Source organism: Equus caballus, chromosome X (genome assembly GCF_041296265.1).
Source record: "Equus caballus isolate H_3958 breed thoroughbred chromosome X, TB-T2T, whole genome shotgun sequence".
NCBI lineage: Eukaryota > Metazoa > Chordata > Mammalia > Perissodactyla > Equidae > Equus > Equus caballus.
In genome coordinates, this window is record NC_091715.1 from 101,079,059 (window position 1) to 101,093,089 (window position 14,031).

Genomic DNA, 14,031 nt, shown 5'->3' on the forward strand with positions numbered 1-14,031 from the left:
CCCAGGCCGCAAGCAGAGACACTGTGCCTCGCTTTCCACGCAAGGAGATCGAAGCCGTGGAGGGGCGCACGCGGAACCATAATCCTTTCAACCGCTGCGGACTTGGACAGAACTGTGTTCCTCAGGGCGGGTCCGCGAGCCTGGCCCCGCGAGCCTGGCCCCGCCTCCCAGGACAGAGCTGATTGAGTGAAAGGGGGTCACCTGACCTAAGCTGCACCAATCGAAGTCCTCTTCCGGCTAGTTTAACTTTGAGAAGGAACCGTTAAGGAAGGCGCCGGGCGTGACCAGGGTTGGGTCTGGTGTCTGCGAAGCTCGCGAGGGAAGGTCAGGGGCTGCCGCCGCCGAGGTCTTGGATGGCTTCCGTGTTTTTCCCAACTCTTTTTCCAGTTAGGTAAGGTACAACAGTGTCGTTTTCTAGAACTTAAACCTAATAGTGGCCTAAATTACCCAGGGTCGAGGTTTAGGGGTTAATAAACAAGGCAATCCAGCTGGATTGCTCAGTGATCCATTCTCCTCTCCACCCTCTATGCATCCGTCTATCCTCACGTCTTATTCGCTTCAGTTGTACAGCCAATCATTTCATGCTCCCTCTTTAAAATCCCTCAGCCTTTCTCTTCTTAAAAAGAAATTATGTTTCTCCTTTGCATCTTAGTTTTGTTTGCGGTTAGGTTTGAATCCCAGACTTTAAATCGTAAACACTGAAATATATGTATAAAAGTATATTTCTGTTTCTGTTTCATTTCTTTTATACTTAAAAATGCTGTTCTCACCTGAAGACCAAAACATATTCATCTACATCTTGGAGAGGACTACAGTGTCGTTTCTTACTACAGGCTCTCTAAAGAAGTTGGAATTCATTTTTAAATGGATGATGGTGATAGGAGCATTTTTCCATCTTTCTATCCATCCTTCTAACTATATTTCGGTTGGTTAAACTGTCATTAAACAGTGTCGTTTATAGAATAACCATTCCTGTAACTACTGATTTTGTCTTTTTTAATTCTTTATTTTGAAATAATTTTAGACTTACAGAAAGGTTGCAAAAGATAGTACAGAAAGTCTTCACCCAGATTTCCCTAATGTGGACCTCTTATCTAACCACAGAAAAATCATCAAAACTAGGAGGTTAACGCTGATGCAGTACTATTGACTAACCTAGATACTCTCTTTGAATTTCACCAGTTGTCTCACTAATGTCCTTTTTCTATTCCAGGATATCGCATTGCATTTGGCCATCGTTGCTCCTTAGTCTCCTCCCGGCTGACAGCTCCTCAGTCTTCCTGGGTCTTTCACAACCCTGACGCTTTTGAAGATACTGGTCAGGTACTTCACAGAATGTCAGTTTGGCTTCGTCTGATGTTTTCTTTTGATTAGATTGAAGTCAGACATTTTGGGCAAGATAACCTGTTTTATTCTTCTCCCCTTCACTCCACTAGTGATGGAGGGATTTCCAACCTAGTGTTATGGGTGTGGCTGAACACATCATACCCGACACTGGACACGTGAGATCCATAGCAGTTTATTAGTAACACTGACTCACAGCCTGTGGGAGGAGGACACTATGCACCAGGTGGAGCCTCATGGGTGCCACGCTCTGGAAGCGAGTGAAGAAGCAGGGGCTGTGGGCGGGCAGTCTTTGCAGTAATGAGAGGATGAAGTGACCCTTGGTTCCCCTGGGAGAATGTAATTGGCTTGTCTGCGTAATTCTCTGGGCTGGTGGGGAACTGAAACCTGCTACTCAGGGATGAGCAGGCACAGTGCCTAGTTCCCGTGATAAGGAAGATTCTTTGGCTAAGGAGCCTTATTCGTGCAAGCACAATAAGGAGGAGAACCTGTGGTTAGGCCATTTGAGGCCCTCTGGATTTTCCCCAGATGTTAAGGCATACATGTTATTGGGCCTTAATTTTAGGTCTTATGCCACAATACTGCAAAAGTGATTTTGCTCCCTTCTCTGTGCCTCATGTCAGGGGTATGTGATGTCCTTAGGTTGTATTACTGATGATATTCAGCTTGATCTCTTGATTAAGATGGTGGCAATTATGTTGCTCCATTGTAATGGTACTATTTTCCCATTGGTAAGTGATAAATATCATGTGGGCAATACTTTAAGACCATGAAAATACCGTGTTTCTCCTCAAACTTTTGCTCGCTACTTTTATAATCCATTACCTAATGGTGACTTTCTGTTTTCCTCATTCCTGCTACATTTATTCATTGGAGTTCTCCTGAAAAGCTGTCCTTTCTCCCTCATTCATTTATTTATAGATTTTCAAGTTATTTATAAAAATTATTTTATAAAATGTATTTCAAATTATTTGTATCAGTATTGACTCATGAATAACTATGTTTTACTATGAGTTATAATCAAGTTATATCATTACTGATTTTGTGCCTTGAATCGTTCCATCTTTGGTCATTGGGATTTCCTTTCCGTTGCTTCTGTGTTCTTTTGACGTGACCCTACCCTTTTCTTTTGTATATTTCTTTCCTTACTATAAGATGTTCATGTTCATCTGGTGTTTTTTCCCCCACCGCAGCCCTGGATTCAAACCGCTTCTGCAAGGAGCCCCAGTTCCGTTTCTTGGAGAATGACATTTTAGAAACTGATATCTCAATGTGTATTCATTGCTACTGGGGTTTCATTGCTGCTAGGCCGTGTCTATCCACAAAAGTAGGAGATATATTGTATGTGTATACACCCGTGCTTCCAGATACATCTACATTTATTTCTGTACCTACCCATCTGTACAGATATTAAAAGCCAGGAGCTCGTACTGATACTTCTGATTTCAGTCCCTTCCAGCTTTATTTGTAACTTCTTTCTCTTGCCTGGCTCTCATTATCTACAAGATTTACTTCCTGCTGTATACATAAAGTAGTTGCAGAAATGCTAACAATATCCCTGTCAGAAACAGATTTACCAACTTGTATTTGTGTACAGTTCTTTTTGTCTTTAGCCTCAAAAGATGTAATCAGAATGCAGTTTTCCCAGGTTTCTTAGCTTAGCTGTTCTTCCTCACCTCTTCAGTGTGGTTAAGATATTCGTTTGTAATATACTTAGGTTAATTTGTTGGTGTTTGAATTTGAGTTTGGGTTCTCCCCACATCCTGGTAGATTTTAATTGTTTATTTAACTAACGTTACTATGATTCAAAAAGTCAGGGCTATACAAAAACGTCTACTCAAAGAAATGTCACTCTTTCCTCATGCCTTCTGTCCCTTTCCTGTCCCCCACTTCTTTCCACTCCTTTCCCACACTCCCCCGTGGATAACCAATCCCTTTAGTTTCTAGTTTAATCTTTCCTGTATTTATTTCACACAAATGAGCAGATACATGTATTTTTTTTCTATGCCCTTGTTTGTTAAGCGAAGGATAGCATTCCATACATATCCTTGCACTTTTTCTTTTTCACTTAGCGGTGTGCCAGGAAATCACTCCTTATCATTCCATAGAGTTGCTTCATCATTCTTTTTTACAGCTGCTCTGGACTCCATTGTGTGGCTGGGTCACTCACATTCAACCACTCACCTAAGTATGGGCATTTAAGTTGTTCTCAACATTTTGCAATTACAAACAGTGCTGCAATGAGTAACCTTGGGCATAAGTATTTTTGTATTGGTGGAAATACATCTTCAAGTTATATTCCCAGTAGTGAGATTATTGGGGCAAAAGTTAAGTACGTATGTTTTTTTGTTGGGTATTTCCAAGTTTCTCTCCAGAACGGTTGCACTGGTTTTTATTCCCACCAGCAATGTGTAAGAGTGACTGTTCCCCCACAGTCTCACTAACGTGTTGCCCTGCTTTTTTAACTTTGGTCGACGTGGTAGGTGAGAAATGGTATCTCGGCATTGTTTTAATATGCGTTTGTCTGATTGTGAGAAGTTTTGACTCATCGTGTGTTTCAGGATCGTTTTATATATTTTTTTGTGAATTATCTGTCCATATCTTTTTTCTCAGTTTTCTATCGAATTTTTAGCCCTTTGCCCTTTGATATTTAAGAGTTCTGTATATATTTGGGATATTATCCATTTGTCTCTGGTGTATGCCGTAAATACTTTATCCCAGTTTGTCAGTTGTCTTTTGATTTATTTAATATGTATATTATGATGTGTTTGTCATACACAAGAAATTCTCATGTAGTCAAGTTGATCATTCTTTTCTTTCATTGCCTGTGGAATTTGAGTCACAGTTAGAAAGGCTTTCCCTACACTGAGGTTAAAGAAGAGTTCTGCCATATTTTCTTCGAGACCTTGTTACGGCTTCACTTTTTATGTTTAGATCCCTAACCCATTTGCAGTTTGTTTTTTGTGTATGGTGTGTGATATGGACCTACTTTAATTTTTTGCCAAATGTCTCCATTGTTCCAGCACCGTTTATTAAATGTCCATCTTTGCTCCAGTGCTTTTACATGCCCTTTTATCATATACTAGAATTTCCACATGTACTTGAGTGTATTTCTGGGTTTTCTGTTCTATTCCATTGGGCTACTTGTCTGTTCATGTACCAGAACCACAATGTTGTAAATTACAGAGGCTTTACAGTATGCATTAATGTCTGGTATCAGTACTCCCCTCTCAGAGGTTTTCTTTTTCCCTTATGTTCCGGCTATTCTTGCATGTTTGTTTTTTTTTTTTAATATGAACTTTATATCAACTGGTCTAACTCCATAAAAATGTTTGCTGATGTTTTTGAGATTGTATTAAATTTATGCATTAACTTAGGGAGAATTGACATTTTTGCGGGGAAGGGGGGAAGATTGGCCCTGAGCTAACATCTCTTGCCAGTCTTCCTCTTTTTTGTTTTTCTCCCCAAAGCCCCGGTACATAGTTGTATATCCTAGTTGCAAGTCATTCTAGTTCTTCTGGGTGGGATGGTGCCAGAGCATGGCCTAACGAGCGGTGCGTAGGTCCGCGCCCAGGATCCGAACTGGAGTGCGCGAACTTAACCACTCTGCCATGGGGCTGGTGCCAAGAATTGACGTTTTTTTTAATGCTGAGTTGTTCTCTCCAAGGACAGTGAATGTCTTTCCGTCTATTCAGGGTTCTTCTGTGTCCTTCAGGAGTATTTTTAAAATTTTCCTCATATAGGTGTTCTGATTAAGTTTATTCCTACGCATTTAATCTTCTTTGTTGCTATCGTCTATGGGATTTTCTCTATCAATGTGTTCTCCAAGTGGTTTCTGTGTGTGTCCAAAGACTACTGATTTTTGTATGTTAACTTTATGTCTGTTTTCCTTACTGATTTCTTTGATTCAGTTGATTTGTCATTGTTTCTATAGGGCTTTTCAGATATACTATAATATCATCTGCACAGAGAGATGGCTTTACTTTTTGTTATGCGGTCTTATAAATCTTATGGATTTCTGTAGTCAACTGACTCATACTTATAGTACAAGACTGAATAGGAACGAAATACTGGGCACACTCTCCTTGTCCCCAACCTTAGTGGAAAACCGCTAGTGGTCTCCCATTAAGTAAAATACTGGCATTAGGAATTAATGATATATCTTTTCTCGTGTTAAGAAAGCATCCTCTGATTCATATTTTGTTGAGGTTTTTCTTTTTTCCTTAACATGAATGGGTATTGAATTTTTCCAAAGGTTTGTTCAGCATCTATGGTGGTAATCATGTGATATTTGACCTTAACTCTATTACCGTGGTGAATGATATCAATGGAATTCCTAACGTAGAACCAACCTTTTATTAATGGGATAAATCTCACTTGGTCACAGTATATTAATTTCTAAATGTATTGTTGGGTGTTTGCTAATATTTTATTTAGTATTTTTGTATCTACACTTGACCGGCCAGTGTCATACTTGCTTCATAAAGGGAGTTAGGAAATTTTCCCTCCTTTTTAATACTCTTGAATAATTTATAGAGCATTGGTGGTATCCGATCTTTGATGATTTACCAGCATTCACCTGTAAAACCATCCGAGTGAGATGCGTCTTGGGGGTAATTCCTTAATAACTTACTTTATTTTTTCTATGAAAATTGGCTAATTTCAGCTTTCTAACACTAGAAGTAGAATTGTGGCCATGTGTATTTCTCCAGGAAATTATCTACTTCGTGTAGATTTTCAAATTTATTTGCATAGAGGTTTGCAAACTAATCTCTTTTATTTTCTTTTCTCTGTTTGAATGGTTATCTTTTGTCATTTATTACTTTGTGTATTTGTGATCTCTTTCTTCCTTTATCAAGCTAGCTAGTGGCTTGTCTATTTTAAAAAACAAGATTTTCATTTGTTTCTCTATCCTATATCTCCTTCATTTCTGCTTATATATTTATTATTTCTTTCCCCTGCTTTACTTCGTTCTTTTTCTTTTTCAGTTTTCTGAGGCCATACTTTAATTCATTTATTTTCCTTCTTTCATTTTTACTCATAGAAGTATTTAGTACTCTGATTTTGCCTCTGATCACCGATTTAAATGTATCCCATAGATTCTGATGTGTAGCTTTTCATTCTTTTAAAAAAATTTCTACAGCTGCAGTTTGTGTCTCCTCTTTAACTCAACATTTTTTGGCAGAGGCTTTTAAAAACTTTCCAGGTAGAAAGGCCTTTCCTTTTTCGGTCTGTGTTAGTAATGTTAACTTTTTTTGCATTGTGATTACAGAGGATTGTTTGTGATATTTCTACTTGATGGAAATTAATGAGGTCATTTCTGTGTGACAATTATGATCGATTTTTGCCAAGAAAATGTATTCTCTAGTTTCAGAATGTCTGTGTGTGTGTGTGTGTGTGTGTGTAGTTTGCCTTATTGATTATGTTCTTTAGATTTTCTATATCCCTAGTCTTCTTTTATATCACTTAATCTGTCTTGTACCGAGATTGGTGTACTCCTACAATTCCCGTGTTTTTATCTAAATCTCCTTGCCCTTTTGCTTTAGAGAGGTGGGTGCTGTGTTATTTGGTGCGTAGATATTCCTAGGTGTTATATCTTCCTTGTGAATCTTGGCTTTTATCGTTAAGACATGTTCTTTGTCCTGTTTAATGCTTTTTTAAAAATCATCCTTAACCCCCTGTTTTCTTAACACTTTACTATGTGGTCCATTCGTTGTGTTTTTTGTCCCCAGTGTCATTTAACACTCGCCTACTGAGCTATGACAAAAATTTTATTCTGTTTTCTTCTACTCCTCTCCTTTCTCTCATTTTTAGTGGCGCAATTTATGTTTTTTTCACAACATAAAGCATTTGTACGTTAGTCTTCCTCCCTTTCCTCCACCTTGATTTTAGTATTAGGTGTAAAGTGCTCACCATCAGATATTTTGGTGAAGTTTTTCTGTCATTGCATGGGGGATCACAATCCCGGTTCATCTTTCAGATTACCTAGCAAACGTTCTGTAAAGAAACAGACAGAAAATATTTTAGGTTTGTGGGCCACAGTGCCTCTGTCACAACTACTCAACTTTGCCATTGTAGTGCAAAAGCATCCATGCACAGTATGTAAATGATTGGTCACGGTTTTGTTCCAATAAAACTATATTTACAAAATCAAGGAGTGGACTAGATTTGGCACAATGGGCCACAGTTTGCAGACCACTGCTCTAGTAGATTCCTCAGGCAGGGCTGAGGCGTACAGAATTTCCTAAGTTCCTCTGTGTTGAAAAACTGTTTTTCTGTAGGCTGTGATATTTGAGGCACAGCCCAGCTGGATATAAAACCTTTACTTCAGACTTTCTTTTTAGTCCATTTCTCTTTTTAGATTTTTACAAATATTCTGATTCCAGGTAGGTTTCATATCCTCGAATGCTTGCTTGAGTATAATTAATTCTGTTTGGAGTGTTGACTTACAGTCTCCTGCTTTGTGGTTGTTAAATATGTGTGAAATTTTGCTTCCTTGTCTTTTTTTTTTTTTGCCATGTTTTTCTGTGGTATTCCCCTTCCTTTTGTTCGTTTGTATGAAATTGGGTTGTTTCAGGGGATTCCTAGTTTAATGATGTCATTTCCTGCCAGTATAGCAAAGTCCAGTTCTTTTATTCATTGTTTTGGGTGGTTTTGGTGATGGAGGGAGAAGTTGTGAGTGCTCTGATTTTGTGGCTCTCTTAGTCTTGCAAGATCCTTAATTTTTCCTTTTTGTTTCCTTTCCCCATCATTACCTAAATGCCGAAAGATACTTCTCCCTTCCTCTTTGCCTTTATTCTTTCCTAGAAGTTATGTCTTTCAAAGACTGCACCTTAAATCATCCCTACCCCTTTCAGTGTTCCTATTTTGGAATCCCTTCCCTGTAGTCCCTGCTCTCATCTTCCAAGACACCTTTTTAATATTTTCAGACTTATTCCGTGCTTAGTCATTCTGCTGTAGTTTTAGATCAGCTTTAAGCCCCTCACCATCTTCCTCACTCTGCGGGTCTTGTGGCTTTTCTTGGTTTGTCTTTGCTTTGCCACAGAGCCTAGTGATGGGGATGTGACAGATTGTATGCCAGGAATTCATGATTTTTCTTTTTTTCCTCACATTTATTTTTAACTTTTGGCATTCTCTCCATTTTAAAGCAATGATGAGGGTGTGGATTTTATGTAGGTTTACATTTTCCTTCTTCTTGGTTTGTAGTCTTTGGGGAGGAAATGTTGGGAGGAAGGCAGCTAGGTGGTCAACGTTGTCTTCTGCTAGCTTACCTCTGATTTCTCATGGCATTTTATCTTACGTAAATTTATGTATGTGTGTATGTGTATGCACATATATGCTTAGGCACACACACAAGTCTATTTTTATAGTAGAGGTCATCTGAGGTGGCCGTCTGATTCACTATATATTTATTCGATAAATATTTTGTCCATTGCTAACCTTGGAGGCAAACAAGAGATTGTAGGTGTCTTCTCGGGATTTCTAAATATTCTGCACCCCGAAGCAGGTTTACAAAGATGCACCAAAAGGCCACAGCCACACTGCTCGAGCTTGCTGCAAGGAGTCTGCTGAGTAATGAGCCTGCAGCTATCCGTGCCCTGGAAGAACTCCCAAGAGAACTCTTTGTTCCATTGTTCATTGCTGCCTTCTTGGGTGGGCATAAGAAGATACTAACGGCAATGGTGAGGGTTTGGCCCTTTCGCTGTCTCCATGTTGGGACCTTGAGTGTACGAGAGTCATACTACGAAATCGTGGAAGCCGTGATTGATGGTCTGCAGATCCCCCCTGTCCGGAGCCCTTCCTCTTGGTAAGACTATAGCTGATAGGGACATTGTGAGTCAGCAGGAGGGTATGCTGGAGCCTGGGGCAGGGAATACCTAACAGTCTCCCGAAAGTAGCCAATGGTGAATGCTGAGGATCTCTGTGGGCCTATTGTTCCAACACTTGGGGTCACCTTAGGGACTCCAGTGTCTTACAGAGTTGATTATAGAATAGAGGTGATTGAGGATACTGTGGTTGGATTTACCTCCTGAGTAAGAAGAAGGACATGGGTATTGAGACTGTGGAGGACCAGAGGTAAAGAAAGTGTGGGAAAAAGAATAAAAGATGCTAAATTTGTGTGGAAAGAACTTCTTGGTGAATGGTATGTGGAATGACAACTGGGGATAAAGAGTTCCTTCCTGCTTCCCATCATTGAACTTGCTGGATGATATTCAAGTTGTCTACCTCTCATGTGTTCTGTCTCCTCCTCTCCTTACAGGGGGCCAAAACTGAGGATCCTAGATTTAAGGCAGGACCTGGACTGTGAGACAACATGCTTGGAGACCGGGACCACATTCCCTTTCTGTTTTCAGTGTTGTATTTATTCTCGTCACTCTATCCTTAAACTAGAAGAAGCCCGGCATGGTGTCAGGTGCCTTGGAATTGTTAATTCAGAGTCTGAGCTTCAGTCAGCCCAGGAACCCATGGAATTGTTAGTGGACCTTTCCCTCAGTGATACCTTGAGAGCAAAGCAATTTCTTTCTTTCCTTCGGAGTAAGGTTGAGCAGAGCGTTGGGTCCTTGCACCTCTGCTGCAGAGGTTTGCAGATTGATAAAATGTCTGCCCACAGAAGTATCCTGCAGTTTCTGGATCTGGGATGCGTTGATCACCTGGATGTGGGTGAGGCAGATCTGAGTGAAGTCACCACCCTTTTGGCTCGGACGATCCACCTGGACAGCCTTAGTCTGTATAACATCGCCTTTAAATCTTGTCAGAGGAAAAACTTCAGAACTTTTCTCAACCGGCTTGGGCGGCTGGACAACCTCCAGAAGCTCATCTTGTCTTTCTTCCACCTCACTGATCAACTGCACAAACTGCTCAGGTGAGGGAGTGGGAAGGAACCTGGGTTCCCTGAACCACCCCATGGTTAAAAGAGGAGAAGAGACCATGCTTGGATATTCCTGAGCTCCTTGTCACCTATTTCTCCTTCCACCTCAGCAGGGGCACTGCTGGGAGTTTGAAACTGGCCAGGCTAGAGAGGGGTACCTCATGGTGAGGGGAAAGACAAGATTAGAAAAGGAAGTCGTGCTCATCCTTTCATTCAGTCAGTCACTCAGTCGACCATGTGCGGACACTGTGATAAGTCTGTGAATGTACTGGTGAAGAAGACTCAGTCCTTCTGCTGTTGGAGTTTACAGCTCTCTAGAGAGGAAGGGGAGGCATTCAGATGGAGAAACGCTCTATGCTGTAGCGCCGATGCACATCCCCATGGACTGGCCACAGTAGCTAACACTGCCCACTCGCTTTGCTCCTGTATTTTCCCCAAGGCTTAGACCCTGAATGGAGAACTTGTCATCTGGGAACTAGTCAAAGGGAACCCACAGTTGGCTGCTTTCCCAGACCCATCCCCACTAAATAAGTGAACAGGATTCACCATGGATTAGGTCATAAATCCTAAGTGCATCCAATTTTTTTCACTTAATCTTTTCCACAACCCTGTATAATAATTACCTTTATACACATTTTAAAGCTTAAAAACCTGTATTATCTCAGAGTGGAAAAGTAACTTCCTCAGCATCACAAGTCTCTTAAGTCTGATTTCCAAGCCCACATGATTAACCACTGTTGCAAAATATGTGCAAATTAGTTTATTCTAGAGCCTTAGGTACGTTTCATTCAGGGCTGGCTGCCCTGCTCCAATCCTCATTCTTCTGAAATAACCTTTCTTTTTTCTCTGTATAGAGTTCTGCCGCCTCAGTTGGATACATTGTGTCTACCTCTCTGTGGCCTGTCTGACAGAGATGTCACTGTCCTGTCCCAGAGCTCTCAGGCCACCCACCTAAGGCTGTTGAATCTCAGTGACAACCAGATATTCTCGGAAGATTATGAGCCCTTCCAGACTCTGCTGGAGAAGGTCTCAGGCACCCTGCAGCATCTGGAGATGAGTAATTGCCTGATAACTGACTCTGCTCTCTCTGCTGTCCTCCCAGCCCTGAGCCAATGTTCCCATCTCCGTGTCCTTAGCTTTGCCTTCAACCCCATTACGATGCCTGTGCTCACGAGCCTTCTGCAGCACTTGGCATCCTTGATGGAGCTGAAGCATGTAGTTTATCCTGTGCCTGTCCATTGCTATGAACAGTGGAATTTTCGTGGCACTTTGGACCCACGGAAACTTGCCGAAGTGCAGGCCCAGGTGAAGGCAATGCTGCAGGCGGTACAGCGGGACGACATGACCTGGACCACTTGTGCTGAGTGATTTCCACAGTACAAGGAGCTGTTTCAACACTCAAGTGTGGCCATTCAAGCACTCACTGTTTTTCCTGAAGCCCAAGTTTGTGGAGACACGTATATAAAATTCTACTGTTCCAGGAAACCGGGGATAGGAAGGTTGACTGAGTAGTGGACCTCTATAAAAGAGGAACTCTGAAAAAAAATAGAGGAATTTGAAAGGCCCTGTGGATCTCTTGCCCCTGGCCCTCGACATCCTCTTCTGGTGACTAACCCCAGCGTTGGGTATGTGACGTAAGGTAACCTGGTCATGGTACATCACCTCCCTGTCCACACTGATTGGCCCGTTTATCCACTTAGGGGCACTTGACACAAGTCAGATCAATTGGAACTCTTCCTGGATGTGGTAGCGGTTGAAGCCGATAACTTTGCCCTCTAGGGTTCTGCAAACATCTTGTAGTTATGATCGCCTTAGGTTGCTTATGAGAAACCAAATGCAAGTAAAAGGAAACAAACTTTGCCCACTACCTACTGGTGTCTTCATCAACCTGTGGCTGCCCGCTTTCTCAGGTCTCAGACCCCTGGCTCAGTTATTCCTTATCTCACATACATTCGCTGAGTATCTGTTCCGATGTAGATACTGTTTCACGTGCTAAGAAAAATAAAGTCCCTGATCTCAAACCACTCACAGTACACATGTTCCTGTGATTTTTCAGTTTCTCCACTCTTTCTTAGGGCATTTAGGAAAATTATTTCTTCCCCCAAACTCCAGCTGCTTTTCGCTTTTTCCGTTACATACTGTGCTCAATCCATGCTGGCCTCTTGATGCTGTTGGATAGCTGCTCAACCCTCAGGTCATGGCTTAAATGTTTACCTCCTCAGATAGATTTTCTCTTACTTCCTTACTTAAGTAGCTTTACTCTGCTGTTGCTCTCTCTTAATGTACCATGTACGTTTCCTTCATGGTCTACACCATTCCTTATGGATTTACTCCCTCTGCTCTTCCACTAGAGTTGCACTGTTCCGTGTGGGACACACTCGCCATATGTGGCTACTGAGCACTAGAAGTGGGGCTACTCTGAAATGTCATGTACTCTTAAGTGTTAAGTGCACGCTGTACATCCCAGGCTTAGTAAGAAACAAACGAAGTAGAATCCCTGGTAATTTATTTACATTGTTTACATGTTGAAGTGATGACGTACTGCATGTCAAAGACAGTAAAGAAGAAAGAATGTAAATGAAGTTGCTTATGTTGTTTACGTGTTGAAACGATAGCACTGCATTTCGAAGACTTTTAAGGAAAAAACGTTAAAATAACTAATTAATGATCTGTTTGTATGTTTACATGTCAAAATGATAAAACATTGCATTTCAAAGACCTATTGGGAAAAAAGAATGTAAAATTAATTGATAGTTTGTTCCTATTGCTTACGTGTTGAAATGATAACGTACTGAGTTTCAATGACTTAGTACCCAAAAAAGAAGGGAAAATAATTAATAGTTTGTATATTGTATTTTCCTGTTTAAATGGAAACAGACTGCATTTTAAAGACTTAGTGTGCGAGAAGAACGTAAAAGTAATTAATGATATGTTTATATTGTTTCCATGTTGAAATGATAACACACTCATTTCAATGACTCAGGAAAGAAATAATTTAAAATTATTTTTTCTTATTGCTTACACCTTGCAGTGGTAACAAACTACATTTCAAAGACTTAGAGAAAAGGATGTAAAAAGTAATTATTCATTAATGTAGTTAATAATTTGTTCTTATTTCCATTTTGTGATAACACACTGCATTTCTGACTTAGAAAGACAAACGTTAAAATAAGTAATAAATGAATTGTGTATGTTGTTTCTTTGTTGAAATGATAACACATGGCATTATTGTGTTTTGTTGAAACGATAGCACAAAGGCTCTATAAGAAAAAAAGAATGCAGAATTGATCATCTGTTCATATTGCTTACACGTTGAAAGAATGCACTGTGTTTCAAAGACTTACTAAAAAGTATAAAATTAATTTACTTATATTGTTTCCATGCTGAAATTATAATTTGTTTTTACTTTTGTGTTAAATAAAATAACTATTACAATTAAATTCACCTGTTGCTTTTGACGTTTCCTTTTGGTTTTTATTTATTTATTTATTTTTGATGTGGCTCATTTTATGTTTCTGTTGGACAACATGGCGCTAGACCGCTAGCTCCATGCAGGCAGAGGCTGTTTCTGTTTAGTTTCTGTATTAATCACGCCCTTTTATTTTCTGTATTTTGTGATGTTTTGACATCTGGGGACTTGCTGACACTGGAGAGACTGCCCCTCCCAAGGCTAGGGAATTCCTAGAGATAGTAAACTACTTGCCTGTGAGCAGGCCTTTCTCATGCACACCAACCCAGACAGAACCCTGACCCCCCAATCACTTTCTTCATGGGCTCTCCCAGGGCTCTTACCCTCTGGGCTACTATTCCCCTGCCCT

General features: G+C 40.5%; 1 protein-coding gene across 2 annotated transcripts; it reads left to right on the forward strand.

Moving 5' to 3' along the window:
* Positions 1-239: 239 nt before the first annotated feature.
* LOC138921825 (melanoma antigen preferentially expressed in tumors-like) lies at positions 240-13,653 on the forward strand. 2 transcript variants are annotated; one of them, XM_070257293.1, is made up of 5 exons: positions 240-391; positions 1,214-1,323; positions 8,852-9,151; positions 9,605-10,207; positions 11,068-13,653. In XM_070257293.1, exons 3-5 carry the CDS (start codon positions 8,862-8,864, stop codon positions 11,579-11,581), a joined length of 1,407 nt encoding a protein of 468 aa, XP_070113394.1. In that variant the 5' UTR covers positions 240-391; positions 1,214-1,323; positions 8,852-8,861; the 3' UTR covers positions 11,582-13,653. The 2 variants fall into 2 exon arrangements, with proteins under 2 accessions (XP_070113394.1, XP_070113393.1); XM_070257292.1 differs by having other exon boundaries at positions 299-391; positions 1,214-1,337.
* The last annotated feature ends 378 nt before the right edge of the window (positions 13,654-14,031 follow it).